Here is a 23,585-nt window from a genome sequence, read left to right on the forward strand (position 1 = left end):
CTTTCCTTGAGGACTCATGACACAAAACAAATCATGGAGACGGGGAGCTCCCTCACTGTAAATTTGCCCTTTCTGTAGCTCTCAAGCTGCTCGTGAACGAGAACAAATCCTTGGCAGCCTTCATGAGGTATTATCTTCACCCTTGCTTTACAGAGCCAGACAGACTAACCCAAACCTGCGTGGTCTGGGACCCCCGGCAGCGAGCCCACAGCCCAGCTCAGAGATGGAGCTCAGCACCATTAGCAGTAACTTCATCCAATGTGCTGTGGATGGAGAAGGCTTTACACAAAACCCAAAGGCAACACCTCAGTAGACCTTGCTGGCATGGGTAAGCCAACACTGTCTTCTATGTCAACACCCCCAGCACCCCCTCTCCCTGATGCTATGTGCCAGAGTTTTTAAAGCCAGTGCCTCAGTTGGGCTGCTCAAAAATAAGCACCTGTGGGGTTTGTTAGTGGAAAAATATCACCAATGAACCACCTCGCAAGGGAGAGGCAAAAGCTTTTTAATACTTAGGATACAGAGGCCGTGATGGATATTACCACTTAAACACGTTAAATTAAACTCCTTCTGGTGTAGCTGGGAAAAGATGATGGACGGCTTAAAAGAAAGAGCAACATGTTATTAAAGATGAGGAGAAACACTGCTCTGCTCGAGAGCCCTTCTGGCTAAATGTTAACCCGGGTCCCTGGAGTGTAAGCTCACATCTCAGCCATCAAACGTGGTTCCAGAAGCACAAAACAAAGTGTCACCTGAAACTGTGTCTCTGAGGAAGGAACAAGCCAGAAAAACTCATCTGAAATCAGACGTGGCTGCTGGTGTGGTCACATCAGGACACAACAGATTGTGTGAACCCCTTTGCTTCAAGAATATGCTTCCTCAGAGCTCCCCCAAATTCCCAGCAATTTGCACAGGGACGCACAGCACCCAAACAAGGCAATAGCGTGGGGAAAGGAACCGGTTTCCTTTGCCAAAGCCTCTCTCTCCCACGACTTACGGACGCAGTCGGGCTGCACGCCGCTCCACGTCAGGTTGGGGAGGCAGGTCCTGGTGGTGGAGCCCTGCAGCAGGTAACCCTTCTGGCACTTGAAAAAGATGATGCTTCCCACCTGTTACAACAGCAGACAAACCTCTGAACTCTCCAGCACAAAGGAAGTCACCCGGGACTGCAATACACAAGCATATTTCATCTCCTGTACGCTGGAGAGGGCAGTCACCTGCTCTCTGCCCTCACGGCCCTGCCAGTCTGGTGCTGAAAGCTCCCAGAGCTCCTGGAAAGCTGCAGCCTTCACTGTGCAGAGAATTCTCTTCCTCCAGTGATACAGGCAAAGCTGCTTTGTCTTTTAAATACACCAAAGCCAGCATCAAACACAGGTGCTATTAGAAAGGGGTGTGATTTCTGCCTCTCTGGTGTGCACCTCTCAGAGTGGCAACCCTTGTAAAAGTCACAGTTACGGTGTCTCAGGACTAATTAAGCACTAGAATTAATTCATTAAACCCCAGGATTAATATAACTAATGAACAGCAAAACTGAAAGATCCACTCTGGGAGGAGTAGCCATGTGAATCAACTATCTTGGCCCAGCCACTGCAGGGAAGGGGCATCCACAGGGATGGTGGTAAAGGATGGAGATGGAGCGCCCTGGGGAATTGCTTTGGTTTTTTTCTCTCCTTTCTACTTGATCTCATGCTGTACAGGAGCTGAGATTAAGAAAACCACCTACAGAATTTGGTCTGAAAATTAATGGAACTGATGTCTCCAGTGTGAATACTAATCACACCAATAGCTATTAATTAGCACTGTATTTAATATCATAAATAACTCATTGCTAGTTAATCCCATACAAACACACTATGAGGTCTAACAGAGCACACCAGGATGTCCTGCTCAACAGAGGACACATTAACTCATGTCAGGACTCAGACATGGAGCAACCACAGCAAGGATCGGGGCACAGCTGAGGGACCCCACTGCTGGGGCAGTACCTGGTAACCCTGGGAATTGTTCTGCATCCCAAAGAGAGGCACGCCGGGGTCTGCACACGTTGTGAGGCTGGGGTCTGCAGAGGAAAGAGGAGAGGCAGTGTTCTAGAGAGGTTGTGGAAGCCACGTCAGAGCTTCCCTTGCTCTCCACACAAAGATCACGCTGTGCCTTTGCAACAAGACAGAAATATTTTGCTACAGAAGGAATACACACAGCAACAAGGAAAAATACATGGCTCTTTTTGTTTCTTAAATCCCTGACTGCTGCAACACAAGCTAACCAGAGGCACTCTGCCACTCGGGAGAAAACAAAAGCAGTCTTGTGCCAGGGACAACTCTCTTCCTTTCCCCTGTTCTATACATGATGAGTGAAGCACCCGGCTCACCAGGGCTGTGCCCTCTGGTTCCCCTGCACCCAGGGCTGTGGTGACCTGTCCTCTCCATGCCGTGGTCACTGCCTTCATCCTTCTGGGCTCAGCTCGCCCATTGCACCTTGGAACCTTGCTATCCCCTCGTGATAGACAGGGCCTGGAAATTTCAATGCACCTCAGCTACATAATCTCTCTTTACACCTCGTTTGGTCTCAATCTATCAGAAGATGAACACACACTATTCAGAAGGAATACCTGCTGCTACTCCTCCAGCATCTATCACTTTCTTTTCTTCCCAGCATGTCGACAGTAGCAGGGCATCAATGGAATTAAGGCAGAGATGCATCATCATTAATATAAGCCTCCCAAACTGAGCAAAGGAAACTGAAGCTTCTGTCTCAAAGGCGGTTCAGGAGCAGCCCTGCTCCCTGTGATCACAGGACTGAGCTAATCTGCAGTGCTGGCCACAGGGATGCTCTGGTACCCAGCCAGGAGTTGCTACCTTAGCAGGGAGCTGGATCTCAGAGAAATCAGCTGAGAGTCTGCTCTGGATTCCAGCCTTCCTTCTTCAACTTGCTCAACACTGCTATGAGAAGGATCATGAGCCCCACAACAAATCCCTCTCTAAAAAACTCCTATTGATAGGATTGTGCAAGACAAGAAATAAACTAAGCAAAGTCTCCACAATCCAACAAAGCAGGACAGAAGCAGCTGGTCACTATATCCTGTGGCTGTAGGACACTGGAGCACAATATCTGCATGTAAGGGCATGGTGGCTTATTTTTATTCCTTATGATATGACTAATCCATCTCTTCACACTGTAACATTAGCACTTGTTGGTGTTCCCAGGTCCTTGGAGCTGCAGTGAGTAACTAAACAAGGGACACAAAATGTGGCCAGCGTGGGGCTGTGGAGCACAAGCTAATTCATCTTCCGTCACTCGGTTCTGCTGAGCTTTTGTCATTTATCACTGATGCAGTTTCCATGGAAGCCCCCAGATAAATCAGTGTCTACAATAAATAAAGAGCCCCATCGTTAGATGAGGTAGTGGGTGATGGATGGCAGAGGGTGGAGGGCAGAGCCTTGTCTCCCGGCTGCGTTGGGGGGCCTGCAGATCGGGAAGTCTAATAGATCTCAAAAATGGGTGAGATCTGAATAAATACAACACTTTGTGTTCAGCTGCTTGTGCCAGCAACTGACGCTGCAGGTTAAGGTTTTGTAGACACACAAATCTTCTCCCTTCTCATGGTTTGTTTTAGGGACGCAAATTCTAAGTGTGTTTCAGCAGCAGCATGAACAGCTGCGGGTTCAATCCCACCCACCCGGTTCATGTTGGAAGGGACCTTAAAGCTCCTCCAGTCCCAACCCCTGCCACGGGCAGGGACACCTTCCACTAGAGCAGGTTGCTCCAAGCCCCTGTGTCCAACCTGGCCTTGAACACTGCCAGGGATGGGGCAGCCACAGCTTCTCTGGGCACCCTGTGCCAGCGCCTCAGCACCCTCCCAGGGAAGAGCTTCTGCCCAAGAGCTCATCTCAGTCTCCCCTCTGGCAGGTTAAAGCCATTCCCCTTGGCCTGTCCCTACAGGCCCTTGTAAAAAGTCCCTCTTCAGCTTTCTTGTCAGACCCTTTAGGTACCGGAAGGATTTGCAAGTAAGTGATGAAGCATCTAAAGGCAATATTTACAACACTAGGCAGGTGCTCCCAACTCTCTGTGTGTGAGAAAGCTCCCAGTGGAATCTGTAGGGAACTTGGAGGTTCAGACCATGAGTATTTTCACATTCCTCTAATTGGCAAAGCACTGAGATGGAGCTGGAGTGGTTGAAACCACGGAGAAGAGCCCGAATGTGTTTCTGTCCCCAGTGCCCACAGGAGGGGACGATGGTGGTGCTTAGGCAGACAGTTACGGTAACGGCACACAGGCCACGCAGTTTATCTTCACAGGAGCCCTGGAGCTCCAGAGTGCAGCCAGAGGTTTAAACGAGTGAAAACGCTGTGGCTAATGACGATTATACACCTCCCGGGGGCTTCAAAGGGTTCTGGAAGCCCCAGAAAATGGGCACCTGAAGAATGTGGGGGAATTTCAGCCCCGTTGCAGCTCGGCAAATCAGTATGAAGGATTCTGATCTCTGTAGACAGCACTTTCATGCTTGAGGGGTTGCTATTCTGCCATTCTGGGTATAACTCAAGGGCAGCAGAGAACATAAGAACTCTCACGTGCACTCTTCAGGAAGAACTCAGTTTTGCTCCAGTTTCTGTGAGCAGAAGAGCTCCACCACAGCTGCTCTCCGTGGCCAAAAGGCATTTTCAGTCCCATTGCTGCTGCTGCTGGGCTGGAGGTCCCCAAGGAAGCCTGGAAGCCCCACAGAGCCCAGCACTGTGCAAAGACAACAGCCCTCACACCTTACAGCCCAGGCTGTAAATGTTAACCTGGAAGTTCTGCAGAGAAACTTCTTCGCCCACTGGCTGGTCAAGCAAAGTGCTGAGCAGGACTAGGGAGAGGACAGTCTTCCTCGGATGCCCTGGGGTACTGACCACCACCGAGGGGCAGGAATGATGGGGACAGGCTCGGAACTGAAGCAGCAAGCCTCAAGAGAAGGAGATGGGTTGTTTACCACCAGCTGGTACGCACAAACCAACAGCATCACCCCTACTCATTCTGATTTCAGGGGAAGTAAGTGCTAATTTCTGCAAGCCCAGGAATGAAACCCAACTTTGCTACAGGTGAGAAGCAAGGTGATCGCTCAAAGGCCCTTTTCAAGACAGAGACCTCTCCCCTTACCTATGCAGCTGGGCTGGGTCCCGCTCCACGTCCCATCGGACTGGCAGAACCTCCGGGCTGATCCCACCAGCACGAGCGGGGCAATGCAGGAGAAGGACACAGAAGAGCGATACGTGAAGCCTCTGTCCTCCCTCCTGCCCTGCGCAGGTATCCCCGGATCACCGCAGAACACAGCTGCAACAGGCACAGAGACAAGCAGATTGCCATGAACCTCCTCAAGACCAGGCAATGTTAATAAGCTAAAGATGGGTCTATTGAAGGCCCAAACCTTACCTCTCCCTGCCATCAAGCTCTGTGATTGACTGGGGGATTAGCAGCGGCACAAGGTGTTGCTGGCTACTTTCCTTGTAATTCTCCCTTTTTGTCAATTGCTGTTAATTAACTTCTACCTTCTCCCCCATCTTTTCCTTTCCTTTTTTCCTAACAGCATGCTTAGCTTTAAAATGTATCTCTAATTGCACGATGTCAAATTGCTGTATGGTTCCATGTCACACAGAAAGCCCACTAATTATACAAGATCCAGGGAAAGGTGCAAGGAACACGGTGAGGGCTTTGTATGATTTAATACGAAAATGGCTATTACGCAGCTGCCAGCCATTCAGCCTAGAGAAGGAACTCAAATCTGCCTTCATCATCACAAGACATTTAACTAGTTTTTTTGCATTAGCTATTGTATCAAGCACACAGGTTTCACCCAGCCAGAGCTCTGCCTTCACAAAACATTCCCAACTTCTGCTGCAACAACACAGTGCCTTTTGCCAAAGTTCTTTTTCCTGTGGCCTTTGGCACGTTCAAGAGCTGTGGCTGCAGAAGCCTCAGGCACTGGGGAGATACACGGACAAACAGCCAGTTGTAAAGATGGCTGGTGGAGAGGAACATGCAAGATCTTCAGATACGTTGCAAGCATGACCTCCCATTTGCATTACAAGAGGTGGAGTGACTGACTGTCCCCACAGCCACCACTGCCTCCTTGTTACAGCGATGGCAAACCAAGGCTCTCAGCAACGTGGCTCTTGGAGTTGGGAGCACATTCAGATTTTGGCTGCACTCACTCTAAGCACCATCATGCTTTTCTCCTGGCATGCAGAGCTCCCACTGACTTCAGTTAACGCAAGATTTCCCTTGGGATTAGGGGTAGGAAGCACAGAAAGCAGATATTTAACTTCCCACATACTAATGGTCCATCTGTACCCTCTATGACACTGCCAGGCATGACAGGGTTGACACTAAAATCAGCTACATGGAGACCAGAGATGTCAAAGGAGAGCAAACAACTGGGTTTAATGCACAGTTCTCCACCCAATTCATGCATGAACACGGTGGTGGCTGCCTACTCACGGAAGCACTGAGGGATCTCCCCGCTCCACGTCCCGTTCCCCTCGCAGGTCAGCACGGCGGGCAGGGAGAGCTGATACCCCTCCAGGCAGGCATAGCTCACGCTGGAGCCCCAGCTGAAGTCCGAGCCCACCACTTTCCCGTTGGGAATGGCTTGTGGGGATTTGCAGGTGATAGCTGAATGAAAAACAAAAGCACGTCAGTTCTCTGGACTTCTCAGCATTGTTGTTTCCATTAACAAGCAAATTCCAGTAGGATCAAAGTTACATCCTGCTCTCAGGATGAGAGTGTCACCTGGGATTGGCCTAGCAGGGGCTGAACGAACTTTTCCAGCTGTGTCTGCAGTTGTAAACCCCAGGATTTGACTTTGAAGTCTGGACTTAACCACATCCCAAATCTCCAAGTCAGATTTCTGAGTCAAGTGTTCATTGCAAGGCAAGAATCTACAGTGACTCAGTGCGAAAACTCATCTAAGATTCCCTGAAAGATTCACACGTTTTGGACAACCTGGCTGAGCTTCAGATTAGCAGTTGAATCAACAACCAGTCTGTATTTCATCTGCTCTACGGTGTTCTAAGATGACATTTTTGCAGCACTTTGCATTTCAGCTCAAGGGAGCACTGGGAAAGTTGCTAAGCTCATCCAAATTGGCCTGGCCTCCAAATGAGACTCTGGCCACATTCTGTATTATTCCTGCAACATTAGCTCAGTGGAGAGGATGAAAGAATTGCTCTTTACAGCATCTGGAGCGTATTTGGAAGTTTCTATGTGGTCTGTATTTATATCAGAATCATGACAGCTGAATTTTCCAGACTGCCAAAGTACAGAGATGCTGCTACAAGGCTTATCTACACTTGCTGGGTAAAAAACTCACAGAAAAGATCCGGCCTGTCCTGCCACTGCTCTACCATTTCCATTTCCTACCTCTGAACTACAGAGGCATTGCAGAACTAAGAAATAATGAAAGGAATTGGAAGAAACAATTTTCAGACTTCTGGAGGATGCTACAAAGTGTCTGCTTGCAAAACACAGTATTTCACCTGAGTTTGATCTGAGTTTTTGCACAGAGTAAGTCACTTTGCTCCCCGTGCTTCACTTTCATTTTTCTGCTACAGGGATAACAGCAATTCCTCCCTCTCAGGCACATTGTGATGATTGATAGACATAAAGATAGCAAGGTGTTCATGCTATGTTGATGAAATTGTGCAAGTGCCAGAAACACAGGGGATAGATTGAATGACAAGACCAAGAAACTCCCAGGTGGGCTCCAGGTACACTGCAGTAGCTGCTGCCTATTATCTTGTTCCAAGTTACAAGAAGTTTGTGGCCTGTAAAACTTGTATCCTCCAATATTTAAAACAACCAATCTTACCCTTGCAGGCAGGTTTGGTGCCGTTCCAGGTTCGGTCTTTCGTGCAGGTTAGAGAGGATGCCCTGTCTGACTCCATCATATGCCCAGGCGTGCATTGGAACACCACAGTTTTATTGTAGGTGAAATCACTGCCCAGCCTAATGCCGTTGGCTGGCACACCAGGGTCACCACAGTTGATCACTGCCAAAGAAAAAGAAGCATTTCTGGCTGATCATCCCTTGTCTCACACTTTGGGATCTGCGATAAGTAGAAACCTGACGGTCCTGAGTGTTTCAATGCAGGATGTAACCCACTCGTCACAGAGAAGGAAGCATCTGTGGCACAGAGGACATGGAGAGTGGCACCAGCTATGGAGCAGGCTGGGCTACAGCATAGGGAGAAAACTGCTTCTACTCAGTGGAGCAAACAGTGATGTTAACGGCACACCGAGACCTTGCAAGATGAAGTATTGACACACATGAAACATTAAAGGAAACCTGGGTCAGATCTGGGCCAGGCAGAAGACAGTTTGCCCATGGCACCGCTCTCGCTGCCCTAGTTACTGTCTCTTGTGTAAGACCATGTTTTCCATCATCCACGTTCCTGCTGCAGGCACCTGTGGGTGGGAGCTGTGAGGAAACGCAACACGTTCAGCGGGGCTCTGAGCAGAGGCTCTCCCACACGTGTCCCAGCGCCAGCAGGCAGGAGCGCTCACGTTCGGCAGCAGCCCCGCAGAGCCCCTCCAGGCAGGCTGACATTTACTCATGGAGTTATTACAGAGCTCCCTTCATCCGACTGGAAAATAACAAACCTAAAGCAAGACTTTTCCATTAGGTACTTGCAGAGGCTGCAGCTGAGCAACTGCTGCTCTGTCAGACAGTTTAACCGAGCGCCTCACTCGTGTGTGTGCACAGCTACAGCGAGCACCCAACAGGCCCTGACAAGCCGTCCCCGGAGCCTGGCAGCATCACTCATCTCATCTTCCAGGAATCCATCCCAGCCCTCACCTGTACACTCCGGGCTGGTCCCAGTCCATGTCCCGTTCACCGTGCAGTGCCTGCTCAGCACTCCTGTGGAGTAGTAGCCTTCCCGGCACTGATAGATAATGGAACTGGAGAAGATTAGGCCATCATTAAATATAACCCTGGCGTTGCTAGGGGTTCCCGGGTTCCCGCAGGATATCACTAGAAAGCAAAATGGTGAAGTTGTAAAACACCCCAAAACACAAACGACCCCCAAAGCAAATGACAAGGCTTTCAGCCTGCAATGGACTGTTCTCAATCAAAGTGAGATTAGCTGCAAAGCCCCTGGATCAGCTCAGACAGAACAGGCTATTCCATGGAAAATAAGCTATGTCAGTCCAACAGGATCCCAAACACAACTGGCCAGCCTGGAGCAGGGCTCTGCTTTGGCAGGCAGCATGTCCCAAAGCTCTGTGCAGCATCCTGGCCAGGGGACTGAAAACAGAACTCCATCCCTGCAGCCGGCCAGTCCCTAAGCACCAGCCCTGCTCATCTCCCACATGGATCCTGTAGCTCACCACTAAGCAGCCTGGGAGCGATCTCATCCTGCTCCTCCAGGCTGCAGGAAGAACTTGTGTTCATTTTTCCCAGGGCCTTATCACAGCACTCAATCTCGCATCTGGTCCTACAGCTTCACAAAGCAGGTGGGGGCCAAGCCTGGAGTCCCTCCATCTTCCAGGAGTTTGGAAGCCTGGAGCCCAGTGTGCCACTTTGCCTCTGGCCCCTTCAGGAAGCCAACGGCTTTATGTAATTCAAAGGAATGGAAGCAGGAAGGGAGGCTGGTGCTCTCCACTGTGCACTGCTCACTGCCCAGCTATATCCAATTATGCTTTCAAAGGAGGGAGAATGTTGTGGGAATACAATTACAGGTTTGTCAGCACCCAAGTTTTATGCCTAAAGTACCTCAGCAGCACAGCAATGAAAAGGCACGGGAGTGAATGCTGGTGCACAAAGCCCTGTCATGACAAAATAAGCACCTGCAATAATTGCACCCAGCCCTCATTTACTCTGAAATTACAGGACACAGAAGAAAATCACATGAATCAAGGAAAGGCTTAAACCACAAATTCCAGCTCTTTGACAAGGAAATTCCAATCCCACCCCTCCCAAGCAACATGCCACAACCCGTGTGGGAGCAGCAGTCTGTGCATACACAGGGTGACCCATCCCTGCCCTCCCTGCCGCACACCCTGCAATATTCCCAGCTACGCTCCATGGGGAAATGCAACTTCATGCCACAGCAGGAAAGCAATGAGCAGAGGCCACCAACGCAAGGAGTCTTCTTCTGCCTCGTTGCTTAGTTTGCTGACAGCCTGTTAAGAGAGGAGCTTGTTGGAGGCATATCTGTCTGACAGGAGGAAGCTAATAACCATTCTGGAGTGTGTGCACAGCAGCTCTGCGTGGCTCTACCATCATCCGAGGTACGCTCTTGTTACAGATCTTTCCTGCAGCCAACGTCTCTGTGATACACGGTGTCATTTCCAAGAGATGCTGGGATAAAAGTCAGACTCTATCAACTCAGAAAAAGCTCTAAATTACTATTTCACTGCCTGCCCATTCGTTCCCTCCTGCCCAACCTCCTCTGCTTATGCACGTGGCCAAACACAGGCAGATGACCCGAAAATATGATTTTTGTGACTACAGGAAGACTCATGGGAATGATTTAATCGCACTGTGCATCAGCTGTGACCTGTACAGGCTAGATATAAAAGTGGCCATAAATGTAAGGATGAAAGGTTTGAACTTTTAAAATCATAATTTAAATATAAATAGGATCTAATCATGCAAGTGAGCAGTAAGGGGGTAAATAATTCCCTTCGGCTTCAGTGGGGGATGTAAAATGAAAACTGAACTTAGCTCTGGTTTTTGAACAGGGCATAAATCCTAAAGAGCCTGGAAGTCCCACAGTCGTACCCACTCCCATCTCCTCACGAATCTCAAACCCAATCACACTTAAACTGAAATCAAAATTCAAGAAAATGACGTGCAAATCAGCTGCATCAGATGGGGATTTCTGAGAGCTGCTGCTGCTGCTGCTGCTCTACCAGGGCAGTGCTGCAGGAGTGATGCTCAGCTGAACTGACTGATGTGACAGGGGCGGTTTGACTCTCTGCTGCAGCAGGGAGTGCATGGAGTGCTGAGACTCAGCTCATCCCATCCCTTCAACCAGGGCTTGGATTCTGCCACGTTGCAGAAGACCCAACAGACAAACCCAGGAGACCAGACCCTTCACACCCCAGCCAGCACACACCTCCCCATCCGTGCCAAAGACCCAAGACAGGCTGTGGTGCACCAGCAGAGACCTCTGCCAGGCTATGGTGCACCACCAGGCACTCCTACAATGCCAAACCCCACTGAGCTATTTCAGACATCCCTGGGACTTAAGAGATTGCTATAGAACTCCCCACCGAGGACAGCCAGAGCTGCTCCCTGTGATCCTGACGTTGCTGGGGGGAAGCTGGGAAGCTACAAAGTGGTCTCTGCTATATAAAACATCACAAGGCTCAGAGGTGCTCCAGAGCTCAGCAATAATTCATTTCATTCCAGTCCACACAGCCTTTTTCCTGAAAAAGCTCATTAAGATTCGCCCCTCGCCTTCCTTTGCTTTTTTCCTACATGTTTTACAGTGAGAAGCAGCTGGGAGCAGGGAATTTCTCTGGGCCCTGTTCAGCTCAGAGCCAGTGATGCTCAGGGTGTGGTCAGATGAGGCCACTGAGCTCCCCCAAGAGGTACCCCCATTATCCACAGCAGCATCGTCCAGAGCAGGGCAAGGGGCAAGTGCTGTTACCCACTCTACACTTCCAGTTCCCCCAGCCCTGCCCAGCAAAATCCTCCCTGAACACCATGTGAGGGGCTTGTTTCAGGGCTTTTTTCACCCCCCGCCAAGAGAAGGCACATTTCTGCCAGGAGCAGCAAGCCCTGCTCCTCAGAAACTGCAGCAAGAACAGCTGAGGGTTCATGACTGCTATCAGTGCACGTCTGACTACGCTCGAGGTGCTGTGTGATACAGTGTCCTCCGCATGCTCCCCTCCTCTGACCTGATCTTTATTACCAGTGGTACTTCTCTGGGGCTCTGCTGCCATCCAAAACACTCTCCTAATGATGTCTGACACATCAGGCACCACCTCCTGCTGGACTAAGACACAGCTGAGAGCCTTCGGAGTTTCAAAGCCTTTGCTTCAGGGCTGGTAATTTCCATGCTGTTTAATTTAACCAGTAACTCGTAACCCATCTAACTATGCAGACAGAGAAAGCAAAAAGCAGCGTAGACCCAAATCCCAGCCTTGCCACCTCCCATGTCCTCAGCAGTCAAATGGGAGTGAGACAAAACTCAGTTTCTTTTCCCAGTGTTGTCACTTAAAATAAGCTGAAGCTGCCAAAGAGCAGCCAGAGCCCCATCTCATTTTGGATGCAGTTTTAGTTCACTTGGAGAAACAATAAAGGTGATAAAAGCAAATATTCTGCTCAAGTTCTAAGAGAAAGGAGCACACAGCAGAGTACAACTGATGAGCCCCACTCCTACGCTGCTCCTCAGTGAACACAGATGGGCATCGGGAAGAAGAAAGAAGGAAAAAAGCATCTAAAATTTCATTTACACTTTAAAAACTTGCTGGAAATTAAAACAAATGAGGCCTGAAACCTGTGATTTTGGAAAGCCAGGGAAGGTCTCTTACTGGGGACAACAAAACCAGAGCTATAAACCAGACTGGAGCAGGAGTCCCAGAAGGAATCCCTGCAATTAATTTACTTCCAAACCTTTTATGTTTTGGAAAAATCAGTTGTGACTTCTTCCTGCTTGCCTATCCCTTTGGTTTTCTTCACTAATGTTCTAGAGGGTAAAAGGCACTGGGCTAAGCGCCCATGAGTGTCAAGGTGACCCTCCAACAAGCCTGGTGTTCCCACATGCACGATCAGAGCTGGACTGGTCCTGGTGCAAGAAGAGACAGTCAAACATCAGACCCTTGACTTAGAAGTCAAGCAGATGCTTTGTAGTTGAAGCTCTCAGAGCAGCGTGCTCGCTCTGCAGTGGGGAGAGCAGCTCCTCTCTCCCGCCCTTCTGATCATGCTGTGGGATTTGCACCATGTCCTCTGTACGCCCGTGCTCCTCAGCAGTGGGTCTGCACGGGGGCTGAGCCCACTGAGCCCCTTTGTGCTCATCCAGCAGCTAATCTGCAGAGCAATTTACACTGAATCCCCCGGGCAGGCGAGTGCCAGTGACCTGTGAAGCCCCATCAGGCTTGATTTGCCTCAATTTTGGTGGCTGACAGCAGCAAACAAGTGGCTGAGTCACAGACCTAATGCAACACGGAGGTGCTGAGTGGCTCCAGGGCTGTGCTGGAGCTTTTCCGTGCCATTCCTTCCAAGCACCTGACTGGGCACTCCACCTTCATCTCCAACTGCCCTGAATTCAATCCCAAAATTAATCTTTCCTCTCCCACAGATACCTGCTCCAGAGTGTTGAATATAACCAAGTGCAGCAGAACACCACCTTGGAGTGCTTGCCACTCGCTGTGAATACAAATGAGAGGCCCAGCACACAGTTTATCACTGTGAATTACTTTCCTATATTGGCCAGTCAGCACTTAACATTAAACGACTACATTATAGGTATAATGTTATTATTATGCATAAAGCATGAAAAAAATCTGCCAGAGATCTGTATTTTGGTGCCTCTGGAAACCTGATGGGCTATTTCTCCTGAGATTAATGAACGGAGCCTCTCCACTGAAAGAACAAGAGAACGGAAAAATCCAAGACCCGAGTGTATTAATAACATGATTTAGTGCCTTTTCAATCAAGAGTTCCATCAATTTGGAATGTATTTCCAGTTCGTTTATAAACTCTGAGCTTTTAGCTTTTCAGACAGCTGGAGAGAAGCACTTGCCCAGGTCTCCTTGCTCCGGGTATCCCGCCGCATTTCAGCTTTTCTTCTTTCCCCAGTTGATTTTTAAATGCTTTTCTGTAACAGTAGCAGTAAGCAGCAGAGCTCAGAGAATCCGGATGGGGGTTTATTAGACTGCATTACAGGGTCTTACCTGATTCCTTCAAATGGAAAAATAAGGGGTTTGGGGCTTTCAAATACTAAAATATGCTTACTGGATTATAATTTGCATTTTGCATTTCTGCTTAATGTAAATGACTCTTGCATGTGCCAGTTCCAGCTCTAATGGAGGTTTGAAGCTATTGACATTTCTCAATCTGCTGTATTTCCTCAATAAAGTGACTCTGAATTAGTCAGTGATACCCATGGGCTTTAGACCAAACCGGGGCATTTCTGACCATCTAGCTAGATACACGATGTAGACCAAGAGATGCGATTCCTGCAGCGAGCCCCTGGACTTGGGGATGACTGGATGTGAGGACGAGACCTCAACAGCTCTTCCTACTCTCCACCTCAGTCCAGATTGTTGGCACAAACCTGAATGACCTGAAACCCTTGCAAAAAGGTGACACATCCTCTAGCACTGAAAAATCCTCTTGTGTGATATGATCTGCAAACGTTTGGAAGTGGAACTTTGAGGCTCCTTGACATACAAGAAGTATTTGGAGGACACGATGAACACAGCATTATTTCTTGCTGCACCAGACTGTCTCTGACAACTAAACCAGAGTTTAGTTGCCATAATTCTGCTGTAAGTCTGGGGACAGGCAGTGATGAAGGAAGAGGATGTGGGGTTGGAGAAGTACCTTCACATTCCGGCTGCGTGCCGCTCCAGGAGCCGTTGGCTTGGCACGTCCTCTCGGAGGAACCCCGGAGCATGTAGCCGGGCTCACAGCTGAACCGGACCATGCTGCCCACATCAAAGTAATCTCCCAGCCCAATGCCATGAGAGGGGATCCCCGGGTCACCACACAAGCCCTGGCTGCCTCCTGTGAAGAAGAGAGCATAGTATCAGCAGATTAAGCAAGTCATGGGGCTTGCCTCTTTTTCCCTCTCAACTGCATGTGCTCACGGGGCCAGCACAGAGGTTTGGATTGTGACAGACTTATCTCTGCCCACATCTCAGCAGAGTGGGAAATTCCAGATGAAACAGCCCCTGACTCCAGGAGCCCACTGGTTTTATGCTGGTTGCAGAACACGGCCATAACTCTTGCATCTCAAGATGGAGCCCTCACCAGCTTTGTGCAGCAGCTGCTTCAGCAGACAGCAGCTCTGCTGCCAGCATCACTCATGTGGATGGTTTCCCTCCAAGCAGGAATTACGACATGTTCCCAGCCACCTCAGCACGCCCTATTGTATCTGCAGAACAAGAAGCTGTTGGGTTTGGACACAGAGGCAGGAGGGATCCAGCTGAGAAACATCCGCTCATACAAGTTGTGAACACTCGGAGCTGCTGGATGGGAGCGAGGGGACAGGAGGGAGGCAGCAGATGCCTCGCAGGGGTTCTCTGGAGCAGGCTGGAGAAATGCCACCTCCCTACGGCCTGACACAGGCTCACACCATGTAGGCCTGTTCTTGGCTGTCTTTGCTAATGATCTGTGTAAACACATCCACCCCCAAGCCAGGAAAGACTATTTCACTCCTGCAGCTAGTAATGAAGTTCCTGGTTCCTGGACCTTCTGTGCCTTGCTGCAGGTAAGCCTTTGCAGTGCTACGTGTCATATAAAACATAATGAGCATATTCATCATCTAGGGAATGCACTTGTTTGTAAAGAGAAGGGGGAGAACACTCCAGGTTCAGCATTTCCTTTCATATAATGACTTACATCAAAGTGTTTTGTTTCATCTTGCAAAAGCTACTGTCACACCATGGGATCTTCCGCAGACAATGGAGAACCTTTGGCAGTAGATGAGCAGAGCTGTATTCTGCCTCTTCACTGCTTTTGTAACTGTATTGCCTGAGTTTGGTGTAAAAGAGGAGCCTTTTCCCAAGCCCTTGGGTGGAAATAGAGGTTCTGAGCATTCACCTGGCCCCAAGTCAGAGAGGGGCTGTCAAATGCCATTAGTCTTGGTCTATAGCTGCCTCCATGAAGTCATTCAGAAAAATCCCACACAACACATGTCAGTAGGAACTAGTCAGAGTAACACTGAACGTTTCCAAAAATCCACCCACAAATATGACAGGAGAGACAGTGAAAACCACATGGGGGAAAGCACGAAGTAGAGCAGAAAACCCTTCCAAGCAGCTACAGATCAAGAAGCCTGCAGATACAGCTTCCAAATGTGAGGCTGACTGCTTGATTCCCTTCTTCCTTCCGAAGCAGAGGTTAAACTTGGTCAAGTGGAGCTGCCAAATCTAAGTGGCATAATTAAAAATTAACACTTGTCCCAAATGCTTTGCTCCAGCAGAGTTCTTTCATCCGCCTCTGTGCTCTCCAGGGAACAAGCGATGGGATGACACAAGGAGGGCTCTGCACAGCATCCTGCCAGTCACGCTGCACCCCTCCTTCTACTGGAGACCATCAGTTGAGATCCCAGCACCCCAGTTTCAGGAAGGCTTAGCAAGAACATCTCATTGCATCCCACATGACTTCAACCCAACTCCATCCCTCGGGGACTTTCCTGCTTCTCAGGATGTTTTCAGTGCAAGACCATTGTCGCTCTGGCATGGGAGTGGGGATGACCTCTGTTGCCATACTGCTCTTAGTGGAGATGCTGATAATGTGGAAGCTCTTTGTACCAGCTTCCATTTGCCTTGTGCAGACCTGGGACTGCTGTGGTGCCGTAACAGCAGATGTCAGACCCTGGAAAGGGGCTACGTTCTTTTATTGGAATGCATGAGAAAGGTGGTCAGATGCTGCAGATACGATGCAAGGACCAAATTTTTGCAGAAGATACATCCATCCTTTACAGACTCTGCATGGAAAAAGCTGTAAAGCAGCAGGCTGCAGTACACCTCCCACCACAACCATGTGCTGCAGTGATTTATTTCTCATCTTGCAAGCTGAGTGGTTTACTCTCTGCCAGTGCTTATCACCCAACCTGCAGGAGACTGGGGAGCTGAGACATGAGGATTTTCAGACTCTTCCACAATCTCCCTCTGTAGCGTGTGTTATTTCTCCAGCTCAGCTAAAGCACATCAGGCTGCCCCTCACAGGACAAAACTGGGTGGTGGAGCACAGGAACACCCCGTCCCGTGCTTCCCAAAGGCCACCTCACCTGAGCAGTGCGGCAGGGACCCGCTCCAGCGCCCGTCCAGCTGGCACATGCGAGTGGAGTTGCCGACCAGGGTCCGCTTCCCGAGGCAGCTGTACCGCACCACCGAGCCCACCGTGTGCTTGTCACCGGAGAGTTGAGCGTGCGGTGGGGAGCCCGGGTGGCCACAGGACACCACTGGAAGAGACAGATGTGACAGCTTCAACCACGAGGAACTGCCTGTGACGCAGCAGGTACGAGCAAGGTACTGCACGTTTGAGGGTGCTGCGTGGATCTTGGCAGCTTAAACCCACTTGTGTGCCCCAGTGCCCACCGAACACCCAGTGGCTCATGCCTAGTGCAGCTGTGGCACACCAAGACCTTGCACCAGCCTCCTTCTGGAGACATGAGCTCATCCTGTCCGAGCTGACAAGGCTCTGGGCATCGATGTCCAGTCTTGACACTGACAGGCATTTTGCAGGCTCCTTCTTAAACATGAGTATTTCCAAGCACACCCCCAGCCAGCCCTGGCAGCAGCAGGTCCTGCAGCACAGAGCTGCAATCGATGCCGTGTCATACCTGAGCAAATGACCTTGGCAGACTCTGAGCACTGCTCACTCAACCACTGCCAGTGAAATACCACCACTAACAGTAATTAATAGGTTTACTTTAGCTCAGGGATCGGAGTGGAGACAGGGAGAGGCTGTTGACAAATACACTGACAGATCTAGGGGCCGTGAGACAGGTTTGGATGAGGATGCTCAGTGTAAAGACCATGCACCACTTGTTTTCTGAAGGAAAGCATCCGTAATGGATATCTTTTCTCCCTCTGCTACAATCTAAAAATACTAGTGCTGGCATTAGGTAGAAAACATGATGTATGCTTCAATAAAAGGGAGAGCATGCCTATGTTTGGGCACGGGGGCGTTGAAATACACTGGCGCAGAGCTGTGACTAAAACCAAGGGCGCTTTGCAAGGAAATGGGTTTGATAGCTAATATTTAAACTCACACTGTAACTAACAATTTAATAACAGATACTCCAGCAGAGTCAGCTAAGCTTAAACCTGTGGTGATCTGAGGGTTTTTAAAGGCTTTATGCACACAGGGGGAAGACTGCTCCTTCCAATGCGTTCAGCTCTGCTCGCATGTCCTTACTGGACTCGCTCTCCCACTCCTCAGAGGGGAACAGCTCTGGTTTACTCCCTCCTCAGCAACAGGCATGAGCCAACATTTGCAACCTCAGCTTGTCTGGCACCAGCCTTCTTAATTTCTGCTTTAGGGACTGCCTAGAAATTTTAGGCGCCCAGCTCTACGCACTTTAAGGGGATATGGGATTCAGCACTGAGCACATCTGCAGTTCAACACAGAAAACAGACATGCAAAAATCTCTTTTTTCCTCCAAATTATTAAGCCCATGAATCCACATCATCACTTGTAAAACTGACCTGAGCTTCCAAAGCTTTGAGAATGCCCACAAATCCTCCAAGTCAATGGATGCTCAGCATTTTAAGGAGAGAGATCCCTTTTACTTAGCTGGAAAGCTGTGGACTAAGGGAGCCTGAGACCTCAGGCCCCCAGGTTTTAGAGGATAACTACCCCCAGGAGCCCTGCAGCTGCGGTAACACACTGTTATCACTTGTCAATTCCCCATGGCCTGTGCAGGGTGCTGTGGATGTGAGAAGGTGGCATGCTGCTAACAAAAGGAAAGGAAAATGTGCCAAAAGCTACCGTGTACGACTAAGTGTCAAAGGGTAATACCAGAGAAAACAGAAACAGTCATGGCTTTGGAACAGCTAAGCTGGTTTGAACTGAAGGAGCTCCATTTCTGATTGCTTTAGTGATTTGATATGCCAGGTAAGGAGATCAGAGCTGCTTTGCTCGCCAGAAGGACACAGGAGCTGTGCTGGTGGCTGCTCTGCCACTAGAGCACTGGGCAGCCCCACCTCAACTCTAAATACACTTTGGACTTCACTTTCTCCCAGTGTAAGACAGGGACATGGCCACTGACATCCTTCATACAACGCCTGCACTAGGTATTACCACCACAAGTATTTCGTGTCTTTCTGTCCTAATGGAACTACCCCTTATGCCAAACCATCACCTAGAACCTCCCAATTCTCTGCAAACCCCAATGGCAGAAAGGGCCAGGATACTGTAAGAAACGGGGAAAAATGTAGAGCAAGGGCCAGGAAGCAAATCCTCTTCAGTACCTCATTGCAGCAGCACAAAGCTGCATTTACTTCACTGTCACACTGCCATTTCCCTCTCCCAAGGCCGTGGGGATGGTGGGTGTATAGGAACTCAGCCATGCCCTGTCCTCAGATGGGGTAATAGCATTCAGCTCCCAATGAAGAAGTGCTGCAGAAGTTCTGCTGCCCCTCTCCCCCCACAATACTGTCAGTGGAGCTGATCAGAACCAGTAGAACTCAGTGGGAGCTGCCTTCCCCCCCAGAGAGGAAACCATCTCTAACAGCATTTCTGCCCTCAGACCACATATTCTCCTTCTGTGGGCAGGATCCACAGGCCATTGGTGCTGACGGAAGGATTCCCATGGATTACAATGGGCTTTGGATCCGGACTTTTCGCAGAGCCATCCAGCTAAGCAACAGAGAACTACAGGGGATGAAAAGCTGTGGTGGATGGGAATTATTCTGAAGAACTTACAAAGACACTGTGGGAGGGCACGGTCCCAAGTGCCATCCCCCTGACAGGTAAGGACATGTGTACCCAATAAGTAATATCCATGGCTGCACTGATATGAGACAGTTGTTCCAAAGCTGAATCTGTGAGGACCACTCGGCTGCACTTGCCGGATGCTGTTTTCCAGGTGCCCGGGGTCAGTACAGTTTATGACTGCAAACAAACAACAAAAGAAATACAAAACAAAGGGTGTAACAAAGAATTCTCCAAAAATGAGCAGGAAAAGGGGGCAAAACTGCAAAGCACATTCCACAAGTGAAGAGGTTTTACTCAGTCTTTTTTTTTTTTTTAAAGATTCTTTACTTCAGGGTAGAAATAGAAAATTCCTTATTAAAAGGAAAAAAGAGAGCAAAGGCAACCTGCAGGCTCAGCAGCAGAGCCCTGCTCTCTGGCCCCAAACTGGGACTCACACTTGCAAGTTAGGAATAACTGATTTCTTGACGGACACAGCACAGTATCGAGAGATACTGGATTGCAGTACAGAGGGAGGGAGTGCAGGGAGGGAATCTGGCAAGTGAACAGGAGTGCTAACACCAATGGAAGGAGAAGAGCAGCCCAGAAGAAAGGGCTCTGCACAAAGAGCATGGTGTTTGCTTTGAGTGAACTGGTGAAGGGTTACTACTGTGACCTCTGCTAAGGGTCTGGCCTGATAGTCTTGTGTCCTCCCCGCTGACAACACTCACTTCAGCGCCTTGGAGGATGAAATTCTTTACCATGAGGGTAGTGAGGCAGCGATACACATCGCCCAGAGAAGCTGTGGCTGCCCCATCCCTGGCAGTGTTCAAGGCCCGCTTGGACACAGGGGCTTGGAGCAACCTGCTCTAGTGGAAGGTGTCCCTGCCCGGGGCAGGGGGTTGGAACTGGATGAGCTTTAAGGTCCCTTCCAAGCCAAACCAGTCTGGGATTCTATGTAGGGCTGGGCAGGGTCCAGTAACAGCTCTGAGCGAAGCCCATGGGATAATCATGCTTGTTGAGTAAGATTTACACAGGCCACGGAGCTCGAACATCATTTGTACATTCCTGAGGAACCAGGACATTTGCTTTACGTGAATTTACCACAGTGTGAAGCAAGACTTTAGAAACCCAGAGTAACCAACACAGAGCACTGTGCCCCGGTAGCTCACCACGACAGGCAGGCAGGCTGCTGCTCCACTGTCCATTGGCCAAGCACTGGGACTGAGATGCTCCTTCCAGGCGGTACCCAATGTTGCAAACAAATTTGGCCACATCATTCAGGTTGAACTGGTTCCCTTGGGTCAAGCCATTGGCAGGGTTGCCAGGGTGGCCACAAGTGATGGCTACAATTAGAAATCAGAGATAGTATGTTTTTTGTCTGGATTATCTATTGGAAAAAAATTCCCATGAAAGGAGACCACAACCTCCCCCCGCATCAACCCTGAAACTCACACCAGCCAAAGATTTGTGGCCAGCTCTGTTGGAACAGTGAATCAAGTTGAGAGCACGGTACCTTTGTTCACTTTACTGGCATAAGAAATTCCCTGAACCACTCTAAGCAGCTGAGTGCCAGCATCCTACTGACTTAGACTGTAAATCCCTAGAGCTCCTCTTCGAAAATCCCAGCTACTGCTATTAATCTAGTGCCTTACACTACCCTGGGCATCACACACAGAGTGATGAAACCTGATGTCTTCCACCCTCTCCCTAGCATAAGTCAGATGTATGCTCACGACAGTAAAAGTAACACCTGGAGGAATAGCTGAGAGAGAAGAAAAACATGAGAAAAATCAGGTTTCTAGCAGATGGCCTAAAAAGCTTCAATCTTCCTGCTTTAAGTTTGAAAAACTTTGGGGAAAACCCTTTATTTCTAAATCCCTGAAATAAGGGTTTTGTGTAGTTCTTGTTCCTGTGGTTGATGTGAGTGTGGGCCAGTGACAAGGTAAAGGGCGAAAGGGAATTGGTCTGAGCTGCTCGGAATTCACTCAGGGAAGGCGCAGAGGCAAAGGCTGGAGCAGCAGGAAGCATGGGCAATAGGGAAATTCAAAGTGATCTGGCCTGGGCTGCTCTGCTGGCACCTGGGAAGGATGGGTGATGCAGGGAGGATGCAGTCCCTGCCACGAGCGAAGCCCAGAGACCTTTGCAGTGAGCTCCACTGCACAAAAGAAAAGTCAGGATACGCCACACAGAGATTCTTGGCTGCTTAAGGAACACGACATCTTCTGACAGCTGAGGACAAAGCAATATTGATTATTGCCATGCTGAAATGGGGTAATGGTCCAGCAGTGGGAGTCCAGCAGTTCAGCTGCACAGCTGCCAAAGCCAGGAGCTACAGGGAAGGATGCAATTCCCACAAAAGATCCATAACATATTTGACTGGCAGGGCTGGACTGTACCACAGGGACGGGAATTTATTCCTCATGCAAGCTAGTGACAGGTACAGGTCTGAAACATATAAAGCACTTTCGCCTTTCAGTGCTGCAGGAAGCAGATGTGAGATGCTTTGAGGTGCTTCTGAACACAATTATACATGTTTTGAAATGGGTGATGGATTCTGTCCCAGAAAAAAAGGCTCCCCACAGTTGGTGTGGATCAGAAAGTCCCATTCACACAGAGGAAGCAACTGTAGCAGGCTTAAAGAGAAAATAGCAGGACAATAGGAAATGATAATGTGCTAACACACAGTGCCCTGAGCTGCTTCAGAAGCAATAAAGCCTCCAGGCATCTAATTTCAGAGCCCAACAGTGCTCTGCTTTAACAACATGAAATTTATGTTATCCGTAAGGCCTAACGTAGCGCGCAATAACGTCAAGGCCAACTTCTGCACATGAGACACCTTTACAGATCTCTGCACAAAAGCTTGGTGGGCTTCAGATACCTGAGTCAGAAGCCAGTACAAAGCAGAGCCAAGCAAAGGGACCTGTTCTGGTTCAGTTGTCAGAAGACAGATACAGATGAGCAACATTCATTGCCTTTGTTCTAATGGGTTTGGTCTCTCCCAAAAGAAACAAGATGAGCCATGAAAATGGATGTTTAGAAGATCCTGCATTTCCATCAATCTGCCTGGCAGCAGGAGGGCCTCTACCAATATGATTTCCTGATCCAAGGTTAGCATGTATATAGGCAGGAAAAAGTGAATTAATTGCTTTTCAAGAGAGCATCCTCAGACACGAGAGTAAATTCAGACCTCCCAAGGGACCCAGAGACAGCCTTTCCAATAATTCTTTTCCTAAAAAGCTCATCCAGACTCACACACATCCTCCAAGTTGTGGAGTCCCTGCTAACCTTGACGAGCTAAGTCTGTGTGTTATTTTTAGGCTGGAATCTGTGTATTCATTGATCGGTCATTCTGTACTTCATATCCTGCTGTTATTATTGTGCCTCAGCACATAAAGCTCTAAACCAGACAGGAGAGATTGGAAGCAAACAGCTGGAGAATCATGATATGAAATACATGGATTGTACTGTCCAGTGATAGGAAGATGCTTAAACTTATTAACACCTTAGTGCTCCAGAGACTGACTTCATTAACTTATTTAGTGGAAGGAAAATAAGCAGGTTGTACAAGGTGACTTGTGATCAGAGGAGGAGAGAGACAGACTTTCCTCCAGCACAGAGCATGGCTCTCAAAGACAGTGACGCTGAGGAGTGCTTGGTGGGGCTATGTGTGCCTTTAACCCCCCTCACCCTAGTAAAGGGTGGTCTCCTCAGAAACCAGACCTTCCACTGGGCTCAGCTGCCCAGAGAAGCTGTGGCTGCCCCATCCCTGGCAGTGTTCAAGGCCAGCTTGGACACGGGGACTTGGAGCAACCTGCTCTAGTGGAGGTGTCCGAACAGGATGAGCTTTAAGGTCCCTTCCAACCTAAACCATTTCATGGTGGAAAACATGGAAGAAAAGTGGAATTTAAAAAGCAGAGGAAAAAAGTAAAGCAGCCAAAATTGCAGCATTGCCACTCCTGCCACTCCTCAGCCCTCTCCTGCGGGAACACCAGGGGCTCTTGTGCAGCACG

The 23,585-nt window shown here is 49.2% G+C and overlaps 1 protein-coding gene across 1 annotated transcript in view; it reads right to left on the reverse strand.

Annotated features, from left to right (window-relative positions):
- LOC104401939 (CUB and sushi domain-containing protein 1-like) overlaps nucleotides 1–23,585 on the reverse strand; it is a gene marked incomplete at its 5' end in the record, with an annotated part of 63,110 nt that overhangs the window by 5,030 nt on the left and 34,495 nt on the right. The window contains 10 exons of the mRNA XM_010009677.1: nucleotides 998–1,109; nucleotides 1,986–2,059; nucleotides 5,134–5,307; nucleotides 6,472–6,645; nucleotides 7,841–8,020; nucleotides 8,827–9,003; nucleotides 14,530–14,712; nucleotides 16,943–17,116; nucleotides 19,585–19,773; nucleotides 20,745–20,918. Of these exons, the coding sequence (XP_010007979.1) occupies nucleotides 998–1,109; nucleotides 1,986–2,059; nucleotides 5,134–5,307; nucleotides 6,472–6,645; nucleotides 7,841–8,020; nucleotides 8,827–9,003; nucleotides 14,530–14,712; nucleotides 16,943–17,116; nucleotides 19,585–19,773; nucleotides 20,745–20,918 (1,611 nt within the window). The remainder of the gene's footprint in view (nucleotides 1–997; nucleotides 1,110–1,985; nucleotides 2,060–5,133; nucleotides 5,308–6,471; nucleotides 6,646–7,840; nucleotides 8,021–8,826; nucleotides 9,004–14,529; nucleotides 14,713–16,942; nucleotides 17,117–19,584; nucleotides 19,774–20,744; nucleotides 20,919–23,585) is intronic.

Source organism: Nestor notabilis, unplaced genomic scaffold, assembly GCF_000696875.1.
Source record: "Nestor notabilis isolate BGI_N333 unplaced genomic scaffold, ASM69687v1 scaffold27102, whole genome shotgun sequence".
Classification (NCBI taxonomy): Eukaryota; Metazoa; Chordata; class Aves; order Psittaciformes; family Psittacidae; genus Nestor; species Nestor notabilis.